Source organism: Vigna unguiculata, chromosome 2 (genome assembly GCF_004118075.2).
Source record: "Vigna unguiculata cultivar IT97K-499-35 chromosome 2, ASM411807v1, whole genome shotgun sequence".
NCBI lineage: Eukaryota > Viridiplantae > Streptophyta > Magnoliopsida > Fabales > Fabaceae > Vigna > Vigna unguiculata.
Window position 1 is genome coordinate 29,706,865 of NC_040280.1, and position 24,743 is coordinate 29,731,607.

Below are 24,743 nucleotides of genomic sequence, written 5' to 3' on the forward strand. Positions count from 1 at the left end.
ATATTTTGTTGCTTTGTATATTCTACATCTTTTGTTGATACTTTTATAACTTAGATATATTAATGCTAAAAAATTAATTTGCGTCTTTGTTAGAAGATGCTAATGTGACATCCAACTATAAAAATCAATTTTTATGATTAAAAGATATTGGGAGATGTATATGAGATTGATTTTATGTTGTCTTAAATTTTATAAGCTGAAATTAAGTCATATATGAAAACACTATTCTATAGATAAGGTCATTATAAATTTAAGAAAAAAAGTATTTTGTTTTAGAACATGATATTTAAATAATTCACAATATAGTTTATTTAAATTTGACGAGATTGTTTCCGATTAAATTTTATTATATGAGATTCTGATATTATTTTAAGATAAATATTAAAAATTAACTCGTATTAAATAATATAAGTAATTTTTTTTTTTACTAAATCTAAGATCAATATTATTTTATTTCTTTTACCTTGAGAGATTTTGATATTATTTTAAGATAAATAGTAAATATTATAAGAGATTCTGATATTTTATTATAAGATAAATATTAAATATTAAACTTTTATTTCTTTTACATTGAAGGAGAAGGGGAGAGGAAAGGGAGGGAAAGAGCATAGAGCAGGAAAAGATAGAATGGAGAGACAGAAAATGATTTTGTTTCATTTTAAAAAGATGTTGTTTCATTTTTTTTTAATAATAGAAGTTATATATCCATTCAACAAAAGGATGGATCAATGGTATAATTACATAAACTAATAATAGAAAATCGTACACTGATGGGACACGATGTTGAGTAGAAGTTCCATGTTTTTGAGGTAGTTCCTACATTTTAACCATAGTGGGTATGTCTTGTTCAAAAATTTTACTTATTGTGAAACTATGAACACAATATAAGTCATGGTTTTGAAAATCTTATTGTCTTTCTTTACCACAGTTTGCAAAGTCAAAACTTATTCTAGAATAGTCAAAGCTTACTTATAATCATGCAAAACTTCTTGTGTTATATTAGACAAATCAAAAATATTTTTGGTTTCCAAATATAATTCAAACATGTGTTAAAATTTAGTGATTTTATTTTCATAAATAATGAAATCAACTATAAAATGTGAAGATAATATGCATGTATTACTTAATTGAAAAAACAATACATTAAAGAAACCAAAATAAAAACATAGTTTGAAGAGAGATATTAAACTAAGAATTGCAAATACAAATGAGAAAAACATAGAAACTCTCTCTTTAAAGGAAACATGGTTTTGATCAAAGACTTTTTGGACATTAACATCCGCAAAGGATTCCATGAATCAATGTTGGTTCTGAATGGTGTCTATATTGTTCTCTAGCCCTTGAACATGATGCATGTATCCATGTTCTTCTCCATTTTTAGTCACTGGTGCACCTTCTTGGATTTGGATCATAGTTATCTTCTTTTTTATTTCATTCAAGTTTTGATCAATCAACCATGAGAGATCATTCAAATCTATCAAACTAGGATTGTTAAAAACCCTCCCAACCCTCAAATATTGAAACATAAGATGAGTCATTTCTTTCTTCCTATTCTCATTCCTTTGTTTTGTTAACTGTTGTTGGCCTTTGATGATTATTTGTTTCAACAAGCTCTCTTGATTCAACATCTTTCTACATTGTTTCTGCTCAGACATTTCCATGAACTTGGAAAGCACCCTTTGAACTTCTGGCTCAGATGGCCAAACCTCTGGTTGAGGATCATTTGGAGAATAGATTATAGCACATGCTTCAATCCCACAAAGGGTGGTAATTTCATTCATTTTCTTGATCAAACCTATTAATAAAACGAAGAAATGAGAAGTGATGTGAAGTTTGAAATTTTACTAAAAGTGTAGATATTTGTTTGAATGTATGTATTTATATGTCTGTGTGTATGAAACTCAGATACGGACACAGATACGACGGGGACACAAACACCAAAATAAGGCTAAATTGAAAAAATATGAGACACGATGTGTATATACATATTAGTTTCAAATAGTTAACAAACATATTGTCAACTAACATAAAAATGAATCTAATCTATTTATTAATATCTAAAAAGCGAAAAGTTGTGATCATATGATTTGCTCCTTATTTCTATAATCATAATAGAAATTTTCGTAATATTTACAAATTTGAGTTTTTTTAGAAAATTATTGGATTTGTGGTTATTAATATTATGTTGAAGTCATGTCAAAAACAAGTTAAAGTAAAAAATTCTCTTTCAAATTAGACACTTTGCCAATACTATCATATACGAGACACAATTTATGAGATGTATCTGAGCTTCGTGTGTTACTATATCATATATATTTTCATAAGAAAAATATATGAAACAATAAAAAATAAATAAAACTCTTTATAAACTAATTTATAGAATATTTCTCATATAGATAATATAAAGTTAATAATAATAGTTTATGTTTGAAGAGAATGAGAAATCAACAACTAACCATGTTTTCTTTTCTTTAAGGTTGTCTTCCTCTTTGAGTCATTGATGATGTATGTCAAATCCAACTTCTTTCTAGCCATAACACTGATCAGAAGAGAGTTATGAAAATATTGTTAATGTGAAGTGTTTTTCTTAGTTTTACACTTTTGTTGTTTATATAAGCATATTTAAGATACAAGTATATTCAAATTAGGAAAGATTGTTAGGTGCATCAATAAAAAAATTTACTTACCAAATACGCAAAAAAAAAAATCATAATTAAATTCGTGTACGATGAACAATTAGCGAAATTTTACGGATTAAAAAAGTGATTAAACTAGCTTATATTTATTTTAATAAAAATACACTCCTAAAAAAAACTATTTTTTATGACGAGTTATTAAAAGTAGTTCTTTTTAATCAGATTTTAGATTTTTTTTTTTTAGGCTGAAACAGAATGATCGGAAAAAAATAAAAGTAATTTTTTAAATGTCTTTTTTTTTGTATAAAAAAAATCTCTAAATGGACCTAAAAGAGCTATGAGTTTTTAATGAGAAACAAAAGTTGGGTTTTCATGTTTAAACATTGAGGATAAGTGAAAAGGGTGGTCGTGTGTTATACTTGTGGAGAGAAATTCTTGATATTTAGAAATTATATTTAATAATAATTAATTGAAGTAGCTTATTTAAAGGATAAAAATCTCTCAATGGGATTACTTTTTCGTTAATTATTATATCACTAAAACGTGTATATTAAAATAAGATATAAGATTTGATACTATTTTCATCTTATTATTACAAAAACTTTCTATAGTTGAAAGATACTTCAATAAATCATTTACTTTTTAGGCGTGCATTAAAGTATTCTACAAAAATCCATTCATATATACAAAATTGGACAAATTATTATTTAAATGTGAAGTAGATCTTAAATCACCATTAATTAATACAAAATGAAAATGTGTCAATTATTTATTATTCTAATGCACTGAATATGTGTCATTCACTTTTAATTACATCTATATGAGAATTTCTCATAATATTGTTGCGTAGATCATCCACAGTATCTGGGTAGATCATCCACAGTATCTGGGTAGATCATCCACAGTATCACGCACAATGTCACCAACAAAACTGGTTTTTACATGTAGTTCTTTTATTATTATATTAGTTGTGCTATTTATTAATTACAAAATTAATTATCATTATACTTTTAAATGGCAAGAAATATTTTAATTTAAGAAAAACTAAATTAATTAATAAAACATACTTGATATGGTGATGCTTATTTGTATTTATTTTGGTTTTAGCTTTTGAAATACTTAACAATATATATAAATTTTTTTTATACGGAGTCCAGGAGATCAGTAAAATACAATGGAAGGAAATAATAAAAAATATTTAAACCAAAAATTGTAATGGATTAACTATTTAATTTTAGACTTAATATTTATTTGGTACTATTTTTTTATATTTATTTAATTTAGTTCTTCTTTTATTTTTACGGTCAATTATGGCCTAATTTTTGTCAAAATATTTAACGATAATAGAAACCATGACATTATTTGTATGATTTGGACATTTTTTTCTGATGTGATCCGTTATTGTCTTTATCCGTTATAATCTTTAATATTTTTGAAATAAAAATTGTGGATAAAAATTGATTTAAGGTTTGAAGAATTGGAATCGTTGTTTTGGCGTTTAAATACGTAAGTATTTTTCTTAATCAACAACAAAAACATTAGAATCCATTTTTCGTGTTGTGTGAATTTTCACCAACCCGTTAACTGATTTGAATTGCGAGAAAAATGGGACAAAGCTATTTGAATGGATCAATCGAAGTATAAAACAATCTCTCCTATTTGTCTTTTCAATTTTGTTAATTTTGTGGTTAAAATTAAAAAATTTCTCGCATCCCACGTGCTAAGGGGACAGTTTTCTGGTGTCTCCCATGCTCACATCGACTACATTTTATTTTCTAGTGTATTCATAGCTAGTTCGACCAAATATTCATTTTGTATAAAATGTTTAATAAACTTATAAAAAATGTTTAAAGAACTATAAGTGGAAATTAATCTATGTAGTTTAACTTTTCAAAAAAAGTTTCATTTAACTTATTTCAAAAGTAATATTTGACGCAGGGATAATTAAGTTTTAATTTACATAAAACAAACTTAATTCTTTTTTGTTTTACTGTTTTTACTATTAGTACTTATTTGAAAAGATGACTCAAAGATATAATAAGTGAATGAAAAAACAAGACACTATGGAAATTATTCACCTAAATTTGAGACTGATACACACCCGAGTGACCTGTCACATCGATGGTGCTAGCTGTTTGGCAAACACGATTACCCGCAGGGGTTATTGTGCCTTTATTTTCCAATTTCAATTCATATAAAATCTAAGTTTCAAATTTAAGTTTGGATTAGACCGAAGGATGTGCCAAACACCAAATTGGTCATAAATGTTTTTTTAGTTAAATATACTTCGATGACTCATTTTAGTGAAAATTAGAATTGTTTTTCTTTTTCTTTTTAATTTAGTTTAGTTTTTAATTTTAAAATTATATTAATTTTATTTTTTTAATTAAATTTTGTTAAATTTATTAATATTTCAAACACATTTTATGATAGTATTTTAATTACTTATATTATTTGATACATTATTTATTTGACTGTTAATTAAAAAATTATCATAAAATATATTTGAACCGTGAAATAAATTTAATAAAATTTGATTAAAATGATTAAATTTATACAATTTTATAATTAAAAGACTAAATTAAATTAAAATTTCAAAAAAAAAAATTAATTTTCACAAAAAAAATCGGAGGTTTTAGCCTATGTTTTTATTTTAATTTATTAGAGAGTGGTTATGCAATGGGGTAGCCTCTTATCGATGGGTGACCATAGTGTTTGTTTGGAGTTTGAATCCGAAGCAAATAACGTAAGGGTCGGATAGAGAAATCACTCTAATTTGAATGGAAGAAAATCAAGATTGTGATGATTAGTCTGCATTCAAAAAGGGATCGTTTTCATAGATGATGTGAAAACACAAACCTAAATTATGACTGTGATCTGTACGAAAGCAATGTTCTATTATTACCAAGACCACCAATTATTGTAGAAGACGTCTCTCCTCTGAAACTTAACACATTTCAAACAAAAAGTAACAGCAGTTTCTTATAGAAAGGAAGTGATTAGGGATTGGATGGGGACTCAACAATTTTTCCAACTTCATTGCTATGTGGTTAGGTTACTTTATTCGATATCAAAATTTCTGGATCGTGTGTCATACGTACCCTACACCATGCATGTGGTTTCTTCTTTTTCATATATATATATATCCAAATCTATCACACTTTTATTTTACCTACACGTTTGTTCTTTCTATCTTTTTCTTTTCTTATCTCATCATATAATCTATAAACATATAACTTTTATTCTATTTAAATATGTATTAAGTGTTGACGTACCTTTATATATATATATATATATATTGCTCTTATGATTTTAAAAACTAATTAGTATAATATTACTGAATAAATAGGAGGAAATAAGTGATTATATAAGGGAAGAAACAAAATTGTGTGTCCTCTGAGTTTTTGGTCAAGTTTAGAAAACATCAAACTTAATTTTCTAACTCCACCTTTTAAGAGATAGTTTGCAACAAAGATTTGGCATGCACGAACATGTGATTAAGGGTTTTGAAAGATATCTCACTCAATTTTATTATGATGTTGATGTCAGGAATTTAAGTGAGTCTAAATTTTACATTGGGTAAAAATGAAAAAGTGAAACATCATATAAGGACGAAGACCCATAAATTCATTATCTTAAAGTTTTGGATTGAGAGTGATGTCAATGACTTATGTGGTTGGACTCAGGTCCCATTGGTGTTGTATCTATCCAGCGAACCTCCTCCTTTGAAAAATTCAACAAGTGGTATCAGAGTCAATGGTTAAAACCGGCTTAGAGACGAGTACAGTGTAGTGTCCATGTATCAAAAGTCTTCATGGCAAAACTTCTGCTGGAGGGGAAGTGTACCAATGTGGTGGAAGGAACTTCACATTGGGTAGAGATGAGAAAATAGAGTGCCATATAAGGACGAAGACCCACAGACTCATTGTCTTAAGGTTTTGGGTTGAGAGTATATTAATATCTTATGTAGTTGAGCTCAAATCTCATTAGTGTTGTATCTCCCTGATGAACATCTTCCTTTGAAAAACCCAACACAATATCTTTAATATAAATGATGGAGCCACGTTCAAAGCTAGATATAACACAATTTTAACTTTAGTAGTGTCGAATAACTCTTACCTTGCTTGAACACAACATTTATATGTGGTTCAATGTACCTATCTACACATAGACTTTAATTTTTATCTGAACTCCAATAAACTAAAGTACAAATATACTATATATATTAACGTATGCAAGTTTTATTTTTGAAATAGAAAACAAACAAGTTCTTGTTGAATGATTTCAGAGAAGTAACGAAGGGATACTATTCAAGCATTAAGAGCCAATAACGTAAAACATGAAATAACATGACATGACACCACATTCAATAAAAAAATCTAAAAGAAAATAAATTTGTTAGTGTTCCTCACTCACTTTGTTTTCTAGAATGTTTTTTTTCTATGAAATTTTAGTCATTTTTTTAACTCAAACACATTTTTTTAATTAATGAGTATTTCTATTATAGTGTAATAGTTGTCGACGGAATTTAGATCGTGCTCGATTGAACAAATTTATCAAACGTGTGATTTGGAGAGACAAGTATTGAACTTGTTTTATGTTTCATTCTAATGATTTAAGAGCGAAAGAAAAAATGAATTTGCGGGATTGCACCAAAATTTAGGAATAGCAATATGTGTTTTGTTTGTCGGGCCGGTCCGTAGCTCCGCAAAAATAATGCGGGGCGGGCCAGGATGGCGGGCCAGGATAGTGAATCCGTAGGCCTTCAGTGGTTCGGCCTACTGAAGCCCATATAGTCTGTGTGGGTTGACGCGTGACCCGTGCGGGCTGGCCCGCAAAGTCTGCGTGTATATCAATTACTTTTATTTGATGGACTATTGCATTAACGTTTCAAATTCTTGTATGATTGGAAAAGACAAATATTATGTATTTTTTAACATGCTAAAATTTAAAGAATACATCATTTATGTCATAGTACGAATATGAATATGAATATGATGAAAATGTTGATTTATCAATTTATCATCCAACTCTCCAAAGTTTTGGTTTGATTTTGTTAACTTCTTAAAGTTTCCCATTTTAAAAAAAAAAATTATCATGAGAATTAAAATAAATTAAAAAAAGTGGACTAGCCCACAAGTTCGCAAACTCGCATTTATGTGAGAAGGACCAGACTTTTCAACCTACAGTTAAAATGCATGATGAAACATGCCGACCCACATTGTGCATACTAAATGCGGGTCGAACCTAAATAGGTTGCTAGACCGACTTGCATTGTCACCCTTACCAAAATTCCATCTCTTCAACAATGTTGAGATTTGCAAGTATCAATAGACATTTTACCGTTATATCCCTATTGTTGTTGGAGTTAAATAGCAATGAAGCTTCTTTATGGTTCGTGGTGGAAGAAAAAGTTAATAATTGGTGATAGAGAAAGAATCGATTTTGGTTCCATAAACACACACACACACACACACACACATATATATATATATATATATATATATATATATATATATATATATATATAATAACAATAAAGATAAATCTATAACTATATATAAAGGGGATTTTCTCTTTTGTGTTCACATTTTATAATTCCAACTTTACCCTTTACAATTTAATTATTTATTAAATTTTTAAAAGATAACGGTTACTTTTACAAGTTTTTATAAAACTATTTACTTATCTCCTTCTTCTTTTTTCTCTTACTATTCATCAACAGTTATTTTTCTCATATTTTCTCCATACATTTTACTTTAATTTTTATAAATATACTTTTATTTTGTTCATTAACTTAATAACATTACAATATTATCAATTATTAATATAATTCAAAAAATGTGTACACATATGATAGCGCCTGTGTTTACCCTACTAATAATAATAGTAATTAAATCATATTATTTTTAACAAGAATAATTTTATTTTCAATCTGTTAATTTTTTTTATCTATTGTTATGCCACTGAAAGTCATGCTTATTGCATTTATTTGAAAAAAATATAAGTTAATTTATCGGTGTTTAAGTTTAAACTTGAAGTTATTTGTTGAATTCAAATTGTATAGTATAAGGAGTATAATATAGTACATTTTTAAAAAGTAAATTATATTCCTAGATCATAAATATTGAATAATATATTTATAAAAATAGTTTATTTTTATATCTCAATTTTTATATTGTTCCCTTCATGAAATGATTTAGCCCAAAAAATTACCCATAAATGTCCTCATAGGCCCAAAATAAAGTATTCCTTTACGCGGGACTTCAAAAGTATATTTTGTAAACAATAAAAAAACTTAAGTAACTCTCACAATTCACGTCATTAACAGCATTTTAATTACTTAAAAATAATACTTATATAAATACATCATATATATTTTTATATGAAATATTAATTTTTGATTTTAATAATAAATCGTAGACATCAAAGTTTTCTTTCTAAATATTGAACGTGCATGTTTAAAGACAATATTTTCAAACAATGTTTATCTTTAAATACGTCAGTTTTTAAACCTTGAAATACTTCTGTACTGATTTTAGACCATCATAATGACAAAGAAATAATAATAATAATAATAAGTGTAATTTTAGGAAATTAGAAATGGGCCAGGGTTCTGTTTAGTTTGTGGACGGGAATGTGAAAGAAATTCAACTTCCCATGTGGAAACAAACGGCGTTACAAGCCAATCAACATGCAACGATCTCATCCTTTCCACACAAACTCCCCCAACCATGCACCACACACCATCAACTACATCTTTATGCTTGCAATTTGCCCCTCTTGCTTCTTCATAATGTCGATACTACCCCTACAGTTTCTTTTCGTATTCAAAACAAGACCCTCTTTTCGTAATTTACTCAACCCATCATTTCTTGGATTAACGTTGCTTTGAGACTGATTTGAGGTTCAGGTTCTAACTCTATCCTGTTTATTCCACAATACTTTTTCAGTTCGGCATTGATGTTCTTATTTCAATAAAGAAAAAGAAAAAACCAAGTTCCAAAGGATAAAAACCTTTAATACTCCTAGTCCTGAAGAAAATGTACGAGGAATCTACAAACATAAAAGATTACCTCCAGCCTGAACAATTACTGATTCAATCTGTTTCCTTTCTTTTCTGATTCACCATCCACTGTAACATAGAAAAAAGTATCGTGCGTGAGCTTCAAAATCAGTACCTGCCATGGTGGATCTTGGAGAGAAAACTGTACCTGCTGGTGGTGACTTGTCTCTGAAGAAGAAGGAGCTTCTTTCTAGTGCCATGAAGAGAACAAGTGAATGGTATGCTTCTTGTCTTCTGAAACTAATGCTTTGGATGCTTTTTGTCAAATGTGCATAACCTGCTTCTCTTGTGTACGTTGTTGCCTTCTGTTTGATAGACTGAACTATGAGTTGAAATACTTTATTACAGGATTTTCTCTCAGGAGATTCCAAGTGATGTCAACGTTCGAGTTGGGGAAGATTCCTTTTCGTTACATAAGGTAGCGAACCAATCCAAACACGACTCTTTGGTACATATATCAAACTTAATACTAATAGTCTCAAGAACATGGTAAGAAACTAACAATTTCTTACTCTCGTTATTCGTTCACTTGTTGTAGACCTCATTGGACTCTTCAGTTTATATCCAACTTAGGAGTCTCTGCTGTTCAATAGCTTGAACATCTCAATTAGCTTGAGTTTATATCCAACTTTTTCGATTTCTGCCTAAAACTTGAACTGGAGTCAGGAACAAGAAAAGTGTATGCTATAGTTTGGCGTATGGAATTGTTTTACTATGTTGCTCATTCTCTAACACGTCTCCTTCCTTAATTGCAGTTTCCATTAGTTTCCAAGTGTGGATACATTAGGAAACTCGTCTCAGAATCTAACGATGCTGACGTTTCATTCATTGAACTCTCTGATGTTCCTGGTGGAGCAGAAGCATTTGAGCTGGCAGCAAAGTTCTGCTACGGAATAAACTTCGAAATTAACGTTGAAAACATTGCCACACTACGCTGTGTGGCTGAGTATCTTGAGATGACAGAGGACTATTCAGTTGGAAACCTGGTGGGAAGAACTGATTCTTATTTGAACGAAGTGGCACTGAAGACCATTGCAGGGGCCGTGTCTGTTCTGCACATCTCAGAGACTCTCCTTCCAATAGCAGAGAGAGCAAAGTTGGTGAGTCGATGCATAGACGCCATTGCATATATAGCATGTAAGGAAAGCCAATTCTGTTCATCTGCAAGAAGTGAGAGTGGCACTGAGGGAGTGGTGTCTTCCGTGGCATCGAACCAGAAACCTATAGTTGATTGGTGGGCTGAAGACATGACTGTGCTCAGAATCGACATTTTCCAAAGAGTTATAATCGCAATGATGGCAAGAGGGTTTAAACAGTATGCCATTGGTCCCATCCTAATGCTCTATGCTCAGAAATCTCTACGAGGTTTGGTGAGATCCCTCTCTAGAATGATAAATATGATTTTATGGATACATTGATAAGTGGATTCTGTTCGTTAACTCTTAACTCTTATCTCTCCCTTTAACAGGATGTATTTGGAAAGGCAAGGAAGAAGATTGAGCCGCGACAAGAGCATGAAAAGAGGGTTGTTTTAGAGACAATAGTGAGCCTTTTGCCAAGGGAGAAGAATGTGATCTCAGTAAGCTTTCTTTCAATGCTGCTCCGAGCAGCAATATATCTTGAGACCACGGTTGCTTGCAGGCTTGATCTGGAGAAGAGAATGGCCATGCAGTTAGGGCAAGCTGTTTTAGATGATCTTCTCATTCCTTCCTATTCTTTCACTGGAGACACATTGTTTGACGTGGATACAGTGCAGAGGATCACCACTAATTACCTAGAATCTCAAACGGGAAACCACTTGGTCCACAATGTAGAGGATGAGTACTTTTCTTCTCCACAGAGTGATATTGAACGGGTTGGGAAGTTAATGGAAAACTACCTTGCTGAAATAGCCACCGACCGAAATTTACCAGTTCCAAAATTCACCTCTTTGGCAGAATCAATTCCTGAACAGTCCAGACCAACAGAAGATGGGATGTATAGAGCCATAGACATCTATCTTAAGGTTCAGACTACATTCCTTTTTCTATATCAAGTTAATCATACTCCAGATTTCATATTAATTGTGATACTAATCCAATTATTTACATGAAAGTTTGTTCTGAATTAATGCTGATAACGTTTGAATTGACCATTCACAGGCTCATCCTGCTGTAAGTGACATGGAGAGAAAGAAAGTCTGCAGCGTGATGGACTGTCAGAAATTATCTCGAGAGGCATGTGCACATGCTGCACAAAATGACCGGCTACCCGTCCAAACCGTGGTTCAGGTTCTCTATTACGAACAGCAACGGCTTCGCGATGCCATGAATGGCAACGGAAGCGGGGAATCTTCGGTTGATTCCAAACTGAACGTATACTCCTCTGATCTTCATCCGGTTTCAAATGAGCTCTCTACTCTACGAAGAGAAAATGAAGACCTGAAATTAGAACTAGTGAAATTGAAAATGAGACTCAAAGAGATTGAGACCAAGACGCTTAAATCTGCAGTGAACAGTCCTGCGGTGAGTGTTTCACCTTCTGCTGATAAACCTCCTTTGCCTCGAAGATCATTCATGAGTTCAGTTTCCAAAAAACTTGGACGGCTTTCTCCGTTTGTGCGTGCCGATGGTGTTGCACCTTTTGGCAAAGCTCGCACTAAACCAGATAAGAATCGACGCCACTCCATTTCCTGAGGCTCTTGATAATTCCTTCCTGGTGTCAGATTAAAGGTTCTTCCTTAAATTCACGGGGATGAAAAATACAGGATTAGTCTTTCACAGTTTTTGCTTCATCTTCATCCCGCGTAGATTGTAAGATCATGATCCTTTGGTGTGAACTATGTTTTGAAGTTTGATGAAAAATTAAATATAATTCTAGACTTGGATTGATTTCTATCTGGTAGGGAGGGCTGTAATACAAGAATAATAAACTTAATTTAACGTTGATAATACTTGCAAGAATCATAATTCTTCCCATCAGTCTAGCATAATCAGTTAAGAATCCCAGATAGCAGAATACATTGGATTTTCATTTCATTCACTTATATTAGCGTAGCATCTTGTTGAAAATAATTCCGTAAAGTTATAACTACGGCCATATAAAATTCATTTTGTACTATTAACTCTGATCAGGGGAAAGATAGGAATGGAAATCATCTGCATTTCGTACAATATTGACAATGAATCGTCAAAAAATCATCAATGTAAATGTCACCCAGAGCACTTTCATATGCATGAGACTATAAAAGTTAGGTGGGTCAGCTTCTTCTCGGAGTGAGATCATGTCTTCATAAAGATAAATGGACCATAAAATCACTGGAAGAATACAAAGTCTGATAACTGCAGTTGGTGGGGTCTATGTGAAAATTATGAAGTCCTTGGAGATAAAAAGCTTCTGTAAAGGGAATAATAGACTAATAGTTCAAATGACAGCCTTGCATTGTCGGTGCCGGTGTCTAAAGCCTAATCATAACGAAAAGAAAGAGATCATGCTTCGGTTTCGAATTCATGAATATTCTAAAGGCACGAAATATTGTAAGTGAAAACATCTTTTGGGACAGACCTTACCAAAACATGTTAAAAAGATGTTTAACTACCTGGAAGAGAATATGCTGTTCATTTGGCTTGTAAGTTCATGAATCTCCGTGGAAAATAAAAATTAAATTAATGAGAAAATAAAATCTTGAAAATGTTTTCTCCACTGATGCTTTCACAGTCAATACGAGTTTCATTAAATGATTTGATTAATTTAAGGGGACGGCATATATTGCTTTCTCAGACACAGCTCCATGTTTCATGGTTTCAGGGGCAAAATGATGTAAATCTGAATAGTCACATGACCAAAGAAATATCAACCGTAGGTGATTCCGGAATCATAATTGGTTTCTTTAACCATGAAAAACACCTAAGATTTATACAAGACATAATCACACACCCTCACCATTAATAGCTACGAAGAAAATTTCACGGATACACCGCTCACCAAATTAGTCTCTAACATTAATTAAGTATACATACATTGACCTTAAAATATGTTTAGGTCGTGTTCATGCTCAACGCTAACGAAAACCAAGGTGGCTGCTTCGATTCTCTTCTTTTGATTGTTCTTCAATATCATAGCTGTTTCTAATTCAACTTTGACACCCTCTGGTTGAATGTGGCACCTGGGCAAGACCAATTATACCTCCGCTTCAATTCTTCTATAGTTGAATGACTGCTATGACGTGTCTTCAATCTTGTCTTGTTTATAAAGCTGGATCTAGTAGAAGAAGAAGACAAGCTATGCGCTGAACCTGAAGTTAGTGGTGTCTCCACTTTCTTGCGATTGTAACATGACGGGCCTAGTGTCAGCTCAATCTCGGTCTCGTTTATAATCTCTAGAACTCCATTGCTGTCAGATTGTGCATTGTCCTCAGTGGTTGGTATTTCAAGATCAAATTTTAATTTAGGATTTTTCAATGCACCTTTATGATAACCATGTTGAGTTAGACTAATCACATTTGTTAAGTTCCATCCTCGTTCGTTTACTTCAGTGCCTCTGTTGGCTTCCGTATTTTTCATCAATATCTTCTGAATCCCATACAAACGGTGAAGTTCATACACCTGAAAACATTTTCAAGGCACTCAATGAAGCTGATTGAGAAAAAATGGCTCAAAGGAACATAGAGAAAGAGATGAAGTACCTGTTCGTTGAAAGTGTCTTGGTGTTTTAGCATTGTCATCCGCATGTATTCCTTGTCGCAAGGCCTAATAAGCTTCTCCATGGAGATTTGTTCAGCTTCTTTAATGAAGTTAACAAAACTCCTTATGTTGGAATGTTCAGAATGCATTTTTATGGTATCACCACGTTAATATTAGTACCCACAGTTCAGCTGAAATGAGAAAAATATCAACTTATAAGGTAGTTTGATCAATGAAAAATTTCTGAGAAAAAAGTACCCTTTAAGCCTAATTCAAAAATGAGGGCATCAACATCCATTGCTTATCTCATTCCACAATTTTGGACCACAATTATATGAAATAAATGAATTCTCAACAACAAAAATAAATAAATCTTGGGATATTCCTTTTCTTGTTGAATGTTCCTACCATGATAACTTTACGCATATATCAAGGTATACAGACATTATTATGTCATTTTTCACATTGTTATCCTTCCAATTGCTGCATTATTTAATACACAACAAAGCTAATGCTTTCTTTTCTTTTGGTTTGTCCAGTTTAAAACTGCTTAGTGTGATATCATTAGGGTTATAGCCTGGTAATACGTTGTGATTAGGGTTCCATCACCATGCTTTATTCACCTCAATCTCTTAAATAAATGTCAATACTTTTAAATGATAATCCCTGACTCCTTTTTCGAAGATACCGAGTTAAAAGAAAAGAGTTATGATCCATCAGAATAAAACCAATGACATAATAAAAATTCTGACAATCATCAAATTAGAACAAAGTAACATTCCCACGCTCTTTTGTGCCATGCAAATGGAGAAAAACTCAATAGGGCCAATGGGAACGAAAAGACGTTCATCAGTTTCACAATCAGCAGGTGAGATTCAAAAAGAATATGAAACAGAACTTCTATCTATCATGAACATTTGATTAATTAATTTTATGAGATCTTCTACTAATCAAAGCAAAATTAACAGACATAGATTCAGCTCTAACCTGTGAGTGAGAGTGAACCCAAGATATCACAACACTTTCTGTCCTGTATAAGAAGACAAGAAGAAGAAAAGGTCTCTCAAGCAAAGGCATGAGGACACTCCTTTCGCTACTACTTCAGCGACAACCATGTTTATAAGAGAAACACTCTGCCACTCTTTTCTCACACTCCAATATCAGAATTGTCAGAGTACACTGTTGGAGATTAAATATAATACTACATCACAACAACACAACTGAAACTTTAAGATTTTTCTGAAAGACACTCACGGAAATCAAAGTGCTATATGCATGAGGTTTGAGGCACGCCAAACAAACCCCAGCACCTTGGCCAATGCAATTCAAGTTTTATGGATGAAATACCTGAGACATGAGACAGGTCCAGCAATGCGGTTATATTAAATTATACTCCATTACCATCAGTTCTTTTTTATATATAATTGTTTAGAATCGCAATGCTTTGGTTTACTCCACACAAATCATGAATCCAGCAGCTTAGTCTGCTGAGATGAATCACATGCACCTTACTTTTTGTATCGCAGATCTCAATTATAGTACTGCATTACCAATAAACAAATTGCAATCCAAGCGTGTTGCATATACAAATTCCCTCTATCTATTTCCATTACATTGATAAGCAAAACAGAATTATCAATTATGATTTACGAATATGTGTATATCGGAAGTCTCACGTGTCACAAACTTCATCTCACGAACTAGTTTATGAGTAACACTTGTATTAGATATTCTAAATGCTAAACAACGGCAATACACGGAGTATATATGGTTTATGTAAATAAAAGAGGTTTCATGCATATGCATTAATTTCATAGATGTACAATGTTCATGAAAAGTGGTTGAGATTTAGATGCATGAATGTGTGTATATATGCATTGGTTGGTGTTATCAAGGTGAGCACATGGTGGTTAGGTTGCGGCTCTGTGCTTTTAGAGTGTGGATTATGCAGCAGAAGAAGTTTATAAAAAATGTTGGGGAAATTGAGAGAGGGATGTGGAATGGAAGCACGCTTTGCCTGGGTAGAAAGGTGCATTTGCATGGAGCAGTGGGTCCTATGGGTGTGCTAGTAAAGGGTAAAACTCAGAGTTGCACTGCCTTCTGCTGTTCTTCGGTCCCACCTCGATTGGATATTCGGTCAAATTTTGTATACACAAAACTGAAACGGAAGACCAAAGCCCACATAATGAGTATTGGGTTTCCATGGGCCTTGGATTCAGGACAGTTTCTTCTTCCTGCACCCCTAAAACTTCTTTTCCCATTTTATTCCTTTCATCATTGGAATTATGTAATCTGAAATTTATTTAAAAATAAAAATAAATTTTGAATTATATAATCTGAAAATTATTTTTAATTTCCAAATTTAACTTTATTTAAAAAACTTTTAGAATACCCGATGAAAGTTAAAAAATAACTTTCAAATTGTAATAAGGACAAAATGGAGAAAAAGATTATAGAAACTGTCTTGAATCAGAACCAACAATAAACAAATTTGAATTTGGGCCTATTGGTTAGAGAAGTGGAAATATCTACAAGCTAAATGGTTCGAAGAATGCATTTACCACCGTTTGATTTATTCTTTTACAATTTAATGGTTGTTTTTATTTTCATGATTTATGTTTAACTTTTTGAAATCTAAAAATTCCGTACAAATCATCCGCAGATTTTCCGGATATGCAGATTTCAAATAACTTTACGAAATAAAATGTTTCATTATTATTATATGTATAAATAATTAAACTAAAAAACATTAAAATGTTTATTTATAAAGGACATAAAAATTAAATTTATTGTATTTTGTTCTCATAGTATTTTTTTTTTTGGCTTTTTTACATGGCATTATCTTTGAAATAAAGAAATAATTGACATAATTATATCCCTAACCATTAAACCAAGACTAATACTAGTTTTGATTACAGAGTCCAGCTCAAAAGTCTAAAGTGCTACATCTTTCTCAATGGATCTTCTATCCTTCCATAATTCCATTAACGTCAATCATCACTCAATAAGTGTTCCAACCTTTAACCTAAAGTATTTGGTAAAATAAACTGATTTCTAAACACTTTTTTAAAATAACATGTTTTAACATGTGTTCTCTTCTATACTCTTTCAATTAGCTTTTGAATTATTTCCATCAAGTGAAAAATTAAAGAGTATAGTATTTTACATTTATAATTTTAAAGAACTAATCAATTAATTGTGTTTTACAGACCAGAATATTTCCCTATGCTAATTTTAGCATTTTTACCATTTTTAGACATTGAAAAAAAAAAAACAAATATTTCGTAATGAATTTGCTCGTCTCATTTTACAGTGAAATTATTCATTATTACTTATCAACAAGTAACCATGAAATGGAATCTTAATTAATCTTAGCTTTGTAGAGAAAATGAGCATTGAATCAGCCAATCCCTATTCACACTTCATGAAGACTTTTTTATCCGCCAGAGACGGATCTATGTGCATAAATGATAGCTTCAGAAGTCACATGCTTTCAATAATACTTTTTCTTGTATTAATGGTATCCACTTTATTTGTTATTTTTTATCCCGTTACTGTTTACTCAACTTTATCAAATTTTAATTATTTTATCATCGTTTATTTTCTTTACTTTCATCATATTATTAAAAAACGATCAAATCAATCTTTTCTATCTAATTTACTTAAAATAATGCGATTGCAGATTATAAACTGTCAATAAAAAATACTGTTATCATTCAACTACAACAATGAAGTTATTTTTTAAATTCACATTCTAAGCTGTGTTAGTTCAATTTAAACTAAAGATACAAAATTACATCATTTTAAACAAAAGGTAAAAGATTTGATTAACTAATACCTCTTTATTAAAAAATAATTTGAAAAACTTGATTTTAATAAAATAATTAATAAAAACATAAATATAAAATAGTTAATCTTTCATAATATCAAAATTTTAATTTTAATGTGAACTTATAATAAAATTTGCTAGAATATATATATATATATATATATATATATATATATATATATATGGATATTAAATTTTAACAAATGAATTCTTAACTTGTAAAATATGGATTGTATGATCTATATGGAATAAGACTGAACATTAATAATAACTCAATAAAAATTTCATATCAGATGACACTATATATTCAATAAAAAGCAAATTTTGTTATAATAAATTTCAGATAACTTCAAAAATATCTTAAAAAATATTTTTTAAACTTAATCTAATCCACAACACTCACCTTATAAAATAAGATTCACATCCATTTGTCTTGTACGAGATTTTCAACAGAAGAAAGAAAAATAAATTCTAGGGATATTTTATCTAAGTGAGACTAGGTGTGTTTTTTTTAACCGACATATATAGATTGTTGCTGTAAAGATAAGGAGGATTAGAATAGATGAAAGCAAAAGCACTATCGAAAAGTTCCAACAAACCAACAAGTAAAGACCTTCGTAGCAGCAAAAGTTGTCCCACAATCACAGTGGATAAGAACTGGACAACAAAAACAACAGACTCCACTGAAGTTGCCATGTTCGGGAAAAAAAGAGGAAGAAGAAAAAGAAGTAGAAAAGTCACAGGTGGAGTTAAGAATAATATTCAGTGCATGAACACCCAATAATTATTCAAGTAGGTGTCCTCATAATTGAATTTAATCACCAATGCCACAATCAAAGGGCCAATTTAGAAACAGAACAGAATGCACCATCTGTTTTTATTAATAAACTACACACCTTCTACTTCTATCGCATCACTATTTTATTCTCTATTCACAAGTGGGATTTTGGTCAATTAATGTTTAAGAATATTTGTTAACTAATAATAAAAAAAATTGCAATTTGCAGATGAATTCAATCTTATTGAACTCAGACTAATTAATTTTTATATATTACCTTACAGAAGTTTATTAAATAATATTGACTAAAATATTCACACAAGTATATATAACTAAAACAATTCACAAATTATCACAACTTTCAGAAGATTGACCATATAAAACTTTAATTAATAAAAAATGTATAATGCGTCATATATGGAAATTATAGTATGGTTTCCATGTGCAATCGTCATATATGGAAGCATGACTAATGATGTGAGGTGGTCAAGTGAAAACATTTGGATCTTCATTCACGTCTTCTCAGTATCTTCTGTGCTTTTTCCTTTCTCTATTTCACGTGAAACAATTCTCAAAAATGTTACTTACAAGAACGTGTGCCCTAAAACCCCTTCATCATCGCATCTTTGAAGTTCGAATCTCACACCATCACGTGCTATTCAGCTTCATCAACTTCTTATTAAACCAAATTAGTTGATTAAATTAACTATCATGATCATCTGCAGTTAAAAAATTAAACTGCAGACGACCGTTGTTTTTACTACCTAACCATGTCACGCCAAACGGCTAAAAAGTTCAAAATCAACTTCAAAAGTTATATGATGAGAATCACCGTTGATTTAATAATTTCATCACTGTAACAAACACTTCAACTTTTTTGGGTGGAAGGATCAATTTACCCTTCAAGATTAAGGCATCTTCCCCCAACATGGTAACCCTACTTACACTCCCACACACACCATGATTATAAACTTTGAAAAATGGGAAAAAGATAATCGTAAATAAATTCTGTTATGATGGTAGAAAAAAACTAAACAACAAACATAAATATACGTATAATAGACTAGGTAATAGAAGTGGAAAAAAACTAGAGAAAAAAGTCAGTCAGATTGAAGAAAATGTATATGATGATAATAACTCCTGAAAAAGTAAATAATCAACTCTCTAGTTAATCATCAACGATGAAGATTTTTTATCTGCAGACCAATTTCTATTTCTAATTTTTTACTTCATTTTTCTTTCACTAAAAATATTCTATTCCATTTATCATGATCATAGGTGGCACTCCAAAAACACCACCGCACTGTGATGTGATTATTGAAAGGATAAGGAGTTGACATTAAACGTGTGTTTGTTTTCGCTAATTTACTGTGTAAACAGATAGATACGTAAATTTGTTTTCGCTAATTTCCTATATAAACAGATAGATATGTAAGTCAGTGAGGTGTTTGTTTCAATAGATTGGTAGGGAAACAAATGAGCATATAAGCCTTTTACTGGGATGCAGTGAAAAAAAATAAAAAATCTTGGAGAATGTGATGAATTGGTGTACACTATAAAAAACTTACCTCCAACAGAGGGAATATATGGATATACGTAAAATCAAATAAGTCTCTAACGGCAGCAGGGTAACTTTCAAATAAAGATAAAGTGTTAAATTTCTTGACACGTGTACGTGAGTGGTAGCTCTACTATTCAGAATTAAAGTTATTAAAAAAATTGAATTCAATCAAATTATATCGAATTGAACTAAAATACATTGGATGTAAAACAAATTTTTAATTGAATTTGTAAAAAGTAAATTAATTTTGAAGACAATTGTTTGAACCGAATTCCTTATTTGCTTAAACAGGACTGCTTATGAGATTAAAAATATATTTTAAAATAAAATATTCATTAATAATAACAGTTAAACAATAGAAAAAACTGTCTGAATAATTTCAATTTGTCCCAAATTTACAATTTACTTATGTTTATTTAAATAGTTATAAAATCTAATTCTATGAAAAAACTTCAAAAATATAATTCAATTTTATCCACTTCTCCAAAAACACCCCATTATCTGCTGCAAAGGTGAGTTCTGTTGATTTTGCTACCTTTATGAAGATAGCAAATATTCACGGATGCCGCAAGTTCTTGACGCGCCACACTTTTTTTTTTTTTTCTTAAACGTGCCCCTCAAATAACTGTTTATAGTTCGGTGTTAAAAGTATAGTTCAACGACCCCTCACTGGACTACTGAATAGTATTTTAATCATGAACTTAATTTTTTATAACACTATAAAGTAGCTTTTAATTGAAAATAAATAGTAGTAAATTAATTATATTTACGAAATATAGTAAAAAAAATAATAGCTAAAATATAAAAGGCAACAAAAAGTTACCTTTTACTTAAAAGAAACAAATTTGAATTTGAATTTGATTTGTGCTGACAATTAAAGTCACTCAGTGTGTAATTTGATTTGCGCTAACAATTAAAGTCACTTTTATTTAATGCAGTCAGGGTCAGTTTGATGTGGGGAATGTTTAGTTTGAGGACAGATCTAGATGAATTTATAATTTATATTTATATTTAAATTATAATTATTATTTTTTATTTTTCACATTTGGAATTTGCAACATGAAGCTAAAAAAATGGTGGGGTATGGAAACCAAACCAAACAGAAGATTAGTTTCTGGTTCTGCCCCAAGCAACCAAACTTGTTAGTATAGTACACTTTATTTCCGGTAATGAAAGTAAGCTTAACGTGCATGTCACTCCACATGTTCGTTGTGCTAAAATGTTAGCAGCCCCTGCTCATTCACTTTACCAACTTGGTCCACACATTTTTGGAACTTCAGAATTTACAATTCAAACCAGGTCCCTCCCCACTCTAAAATGCAGTTTTACGCAAAACATTTTAATTGCATTTCGACAAAACCAGAGCAGCAGACACATAACCAATCAACCCACTCACTGCTCTGTAGTGTCGGTCTCTTTCTTTTTGGCTATTATTAATACTGTCACTTTCAAACTGAATCATTCTTCTATTATTATTATTATCATTATTCTAATTTCACTTTCTTGCTGTAAAAATAGTTTCAAAGATTCTAAAACACAACTGGCTCGTGAACGCGACTATTTCATGGCTCGTAAAGTTAGTGATGTACTAATATATTCCCCTCACTCAAGCCATCATTCACAATCAATCTCCTTAGCAGAAAATGGCTCAGTTTAACCTCATACTTGTCTGTTTATTGTTCTCAACTCTCTGTCTTCATTCTTGTCCTTCCTCTGCCCAGCTAAGTCGACACCACTACGCAAAAACATGCCCCAATGTCGAAAACATCGTCCGAGAAGCGGTTAAAAAGAAATTTCATCAAACATTCGTCACGGTCCCTGCTACCCTCCGTCTCTTCTTCCATGATTGCTTCGTGCAGGTAACCAATCGCATGACATGCATTTCATTTCATTCCTTCATTCACCGTGTAAATAATTAATCCTATTAGTGTTGTGTCTGCAATATCACCACAGGGTTGTGATGCTTCGGTTTTGGTCGCGTCCACGGGAAACAACAAAGCAGAGAAGGATCACCCTGATAATCTTTCACTTGCTGGAGACGGGTTTGACACCGTGATTAAAGCGAAAGCAGCAGTGGATGCAGTTCCGTTGTGCAGGAACAAAGTTTCGTGTGCTGATATTTTAGCCATGGCAACACGAGATGTTATTGCACTGGTGGGTTTGTTTTGTTCATCAATTACCTTTTTTTGACTCCGATTACCGCCACAAACATGGTTTATTGAATTATAATGCAAGTGCTCGTTCAGGCTGGTGGACCTTTCTACGAAGTTGAATTGGGAAGATTTGATGGGTTAAGATCTAGAGCTTCAGACGTAAACGGGAGGCTCCCTCAGCCAGAGTTCACCTTGAACCAGCTGAATTCACTGTTTGCGGCGAACGGTCTCACCCAGACAGAAATGATAGCCCTATCAGGTAATGCGCGTGCTCCCAAAAATACTGTCTCCAAATTATTGAATTCTGTACACGTGCCTTCACTCTTCAATCCCATTATTTAATTTCAAAGTAACGGGAAAATTTTACGGATTTAAATTTCGTGTCTTGAACACAGGTGCGCACACCGTTGGATTCTCCCATTGCAACAAGTTCTCGAAGAGAGTGTACAATTTCAAGAGCAAAAGTGGAGTGGACCCTGCACTGAACGAGAAATACGCAACACAGTTAAAGTCAATGTGTCCAAGGAATGTGGATCCAAGGATTGCCATCGATATGGACCCAACCACGCCACGAGCATTCGACAATGTTTACTACAGAAATCTTCAGCAAGGGAAGGGTCTCTTCTCCTCTGACCAAGTTCTCTTCACGGATTCAAGATCCAAACCCACCGTCAATGCTTTTGCCAGTAGCAGCAAAATTTTCCATGCCAACTTCGCCGCTGCCATGACCAAATTGGGCCGAGTTGGAGTCAAAAATGCACAGAATGGAAACATTCGAACCGATTGTTCAGTCATATAATTTCCCACAGACAACAGATCCTCAGGGCTTCGTTATGTATATTAGGTTCCCTTTATGTTAAAAATAACAAGTATTGAAATTGAAAGAATTTAATTTATCACCTTCCTCTGTTTTGTTTTTGTTTTAATTTTTAGTTTACATAATATTTTTTTTTCATTTTTTTTTTACTATTATTAATATCACGTGGTTTCTTCCCATGCCGACAAATTTACTGTTCAATCTTCTCTGTGTGGTTTTGTATTGTCTTGTGAAACATACATCATCATACAGTAAATAGTACCCAAGGGCCAAACTACAGTTATAAATTCAATGGTTCAAATCAAAATTGAACCAAATCATGCAAAAGGCCAAAAATTATTGCTCGAGTTTCTAACAAATATCCTTTAGTAGTCACATTAAAGTGTTGTACCATTGAAAAGGCACATGCATGCATTTCAACTTTGGGAGAATTTTCAAGCCGTGGCAAAAAGAGCCTGACCCACGGACTGTTATAACTTAATGATCAAAACATGCAAGACTCTAACTTGGGCAAAATTGAAACCCCTAGACTAGACCCCTTGTTAACAACAAAATGTGGAATTAGAATAAGTTTCTATGTGAATTCACACCTTTAGATTCCTGAAGATGATGGGTCATAAATGGCTTCACTGCATTATTACTATGTTATTAGTTTGGACTTCATAACCTGTTAAACTATAAAAACATGAACACATGATAGATGGTGGATCTCATGCCTCAAAAGGGAGATTCTTTTGAGAATATAAGGGTGATTGGTAAAGGTCAACTAATTCCTTACTGTTATTGTCCTAGCCATTTTCTGCAATCATTACAGTACTCTCGTAACTTTTTCTGTAATGAAGGTATAATGATTAAATTAGGAAAAAATATCTTGAAATGTGAGTGAAATATCGATCTCTGTTTCACGTATATCATGTAGGTATTATTCTCTGACTGATAAGGGTAGACATAGATGCAGACTTGGACTTAAGATCTGTTTGAAAAATGTTGCTGATATTATGCTGATGGTTTCCTATTGTAGGTCGATCTACAGATTCATCTCAGAACCTGCATTTAGAGATTCTCTCGGTATAAAGTACAAAAAGACTAGTCCAGAGTAGGTTATAAATATAATCTCACGGTTTATTTACATTCTTGAATCACTTTTGCCCTATTAAATGAAATAAAGTTATTTTGAATCATCAAAAATATATCACCCTGGGATTGGTTTAGGTTACCATTTTACTTTTACATACAATAAGA

At 31.7% G+C, this 24,743-nt stretch overlaps 4 protein-coding genes across 7 annotated transcripts; 2 read left to right on the forward strand and 2 right to left on the reverse strand.

Annotated features, from left to right (window-relative positions):
• Positions 1–1,298: 1,298 nt before the first annotated feature.
• Positions 1,299–2,535, reverse strand: LOC114174627 (agamous-like MADS-box protein AGL80). Its single transcript, XM_028059455.1, has 2 exons — positions 2,457–2,535; positions 1,299–1,795 (listed from the first exon to the last, which is right to left on the reverse strand). Exons 1-2 carry the CDS (start codon positions 2,533–2,535, stop codon positions 1,299–1,301), a joined length of 576 nt encoding a protein of 191 aa, XP_027915256.1.
• Positions 2,536–9,439: 6,904 nt separating this feature from the next.
• Positions 9,440–12,572, forward strand: LOC114169980 (BTB/POZ domain-containing protein SR1IP1). 4 transcript variants are annotated; one of them, XM_028055410.1, is made up of 6 exons: positions 9,440–9,543; positions 9,783–9,920; positions 10,051–10,150; positions 10,458–11,072; positions 11,171–11,707; positions 11,844–12,572. In XM_028055410.1, the coding sequence occupies exons 2-6, from the start codon at positions 9,823–9,825 to the stop codon at positions 12,375–12,377; spliced, it is 1,884 nt and encodes a 627-aa protein (XP_027911211.1). In that variant the 5' UTR covers positions 9,440–9,543; positions 9,783–9,822; the 3' UTR covers positions 12,378–12,572. The 4 variants fall into 4 exon arrangements, with proteins under 4 accessions (XP_027911211.1, XP_027911219.1, XP_027911229.1 ...); XM_028055418.1 differs by having other exon boundaries at positions 9,453–9,549; XM_028055428.1 differs by lacking the exon at positions 9,440–9,543 and having other exon boundaries at positions 9,556–9,920; positions 10,051–10,120.
• Positions 12,573–13,555: 983 nt separating this feature from the next.
• LOC114174672 lies at positions 13,556–15,440 on the reverse strand. Its single transcript, XM_028059498.1, has 3 exons — positions 15,351–15,440; positions 14,366–14,554; positions 13,556–14,285 (listed from the first exon to the last, which is right to left on the reverse strand). The coding sequence occupies exons 2-3, from the start codon at positions 14,510–14,512 to the stop codon at positions 13,809–13,811; spliced, it is 624 nt and encodes a 207-aa protein (XP_027915299.1). The 5' UTR covers positions 14,513–14,554; positions 15,351–15,440; the 3' UTR covers positions 13,556–13,808.
• A 6,660-nt stretch (positions 15,441–22,100) lies between these two features.
• On the forward strand, positions 22,101–23,593 carry LOC114169879 (peroxidase 51-like). Its single transcript, XM_028055260.1, has 4 exons — positions 22,101–22,390; positions 22,485–22,685; positions 22,778–22,943; positions 23,080–23,593. Exons 1-4 carry the CDS (start codon positions 22,175–22,177, stop codon positions 23,481–23,483), a joined length of 987 nt encoding a protein of 328 aa, XP_027911061.1. The 5' UTR covers positions 22,101–22,174; the 3' UTR covers positions 23,484–23,593.
• The last annotated feature ends 1,150 nt before the right edge of the window (positions 23,594–24,743 follow it).

What these genes read in the sequence shown, in the direction of transcription:
- LOC114174627 (XM_028059455.1), bottom strand. Translation starts at nt 2,535, where the DNA reads ATGGCTAGAAAGAAGTTGGATTTGACATACATCATCAATGACTCAAAG. An exon ending in CTTAAAGAAAAGAAAACATG is followed by an intron (nt 1,796 to 2,456) that starts GTTAGTTGTTGA and finishes TTTTATTAATAG; the next exon opens with GTTTGATCAAGAAAATGAAT.
- LOC114169980 (XM_028055410.1), top strand. Translation starts at nt 9,823, where the DNA reads ATGGTGGATCTTGGAGAGAAAACTGTACCTGCTGGTGGTGACTTGTCT. An exon ending in ATGAAGAGAACAAGTGAATG is followed by an intron (nt 9,921 to 10,050) that starts GTATGCTTCTTG and finishes ACTTTATTACAG; the next exon opens with GATTTTCTCTCAGGAGATTC. An exon ending in AATCCAAACACGACTCTTTG is followed by an intron (nt 10,151 to 10,457) that starts GTACATATATCA and finishes CCTTAATTGCAG; the next exon opens with TTTCCATTAGTTTCCAAGTG.
- LOC114174672 (XM_028059498.1), bottom strand. Translation starts at nt 14,512, where the DNA reads ATGCATTCTGAACATTCCAACATAAGGAGTTTTGTTAACTTCATTAAA. An exon ending in AAGACACTTTCAACGAACAG is followed by an intron (nt 14,286 to 14,365) that starts GTACTTCATCTC and finishes AAATGTTTTCAG; the next exon opens with GTGTATGAACTTCACCGTTT.
- LOC114169879 (XM_028055260.1), top strand. Translation starts at nt 22,175, where the DNA reads ATGGCTCAGTTTAACCTCATACTTGTCTGTTTATTGTTCTCAACTCTC. An exon ending in TCCATGATTGCTTCGTGCAG is followed by an intron (nt 22,391 to 22,484) that starts GTAACCAATCGC and finishes ATATCACCACAG; the next exon opens with GGTTGTGATGCTTCGGTTTT. An exon ending in CACGAGATGTTATTGCACTG is followed by an intron (nt 22,686 to 22,777) that starts GTGGGTTTGTTT and finishes GTGCTCGTTCAG; the next exon opens with GCTGGTGGACCTTTCTACGA.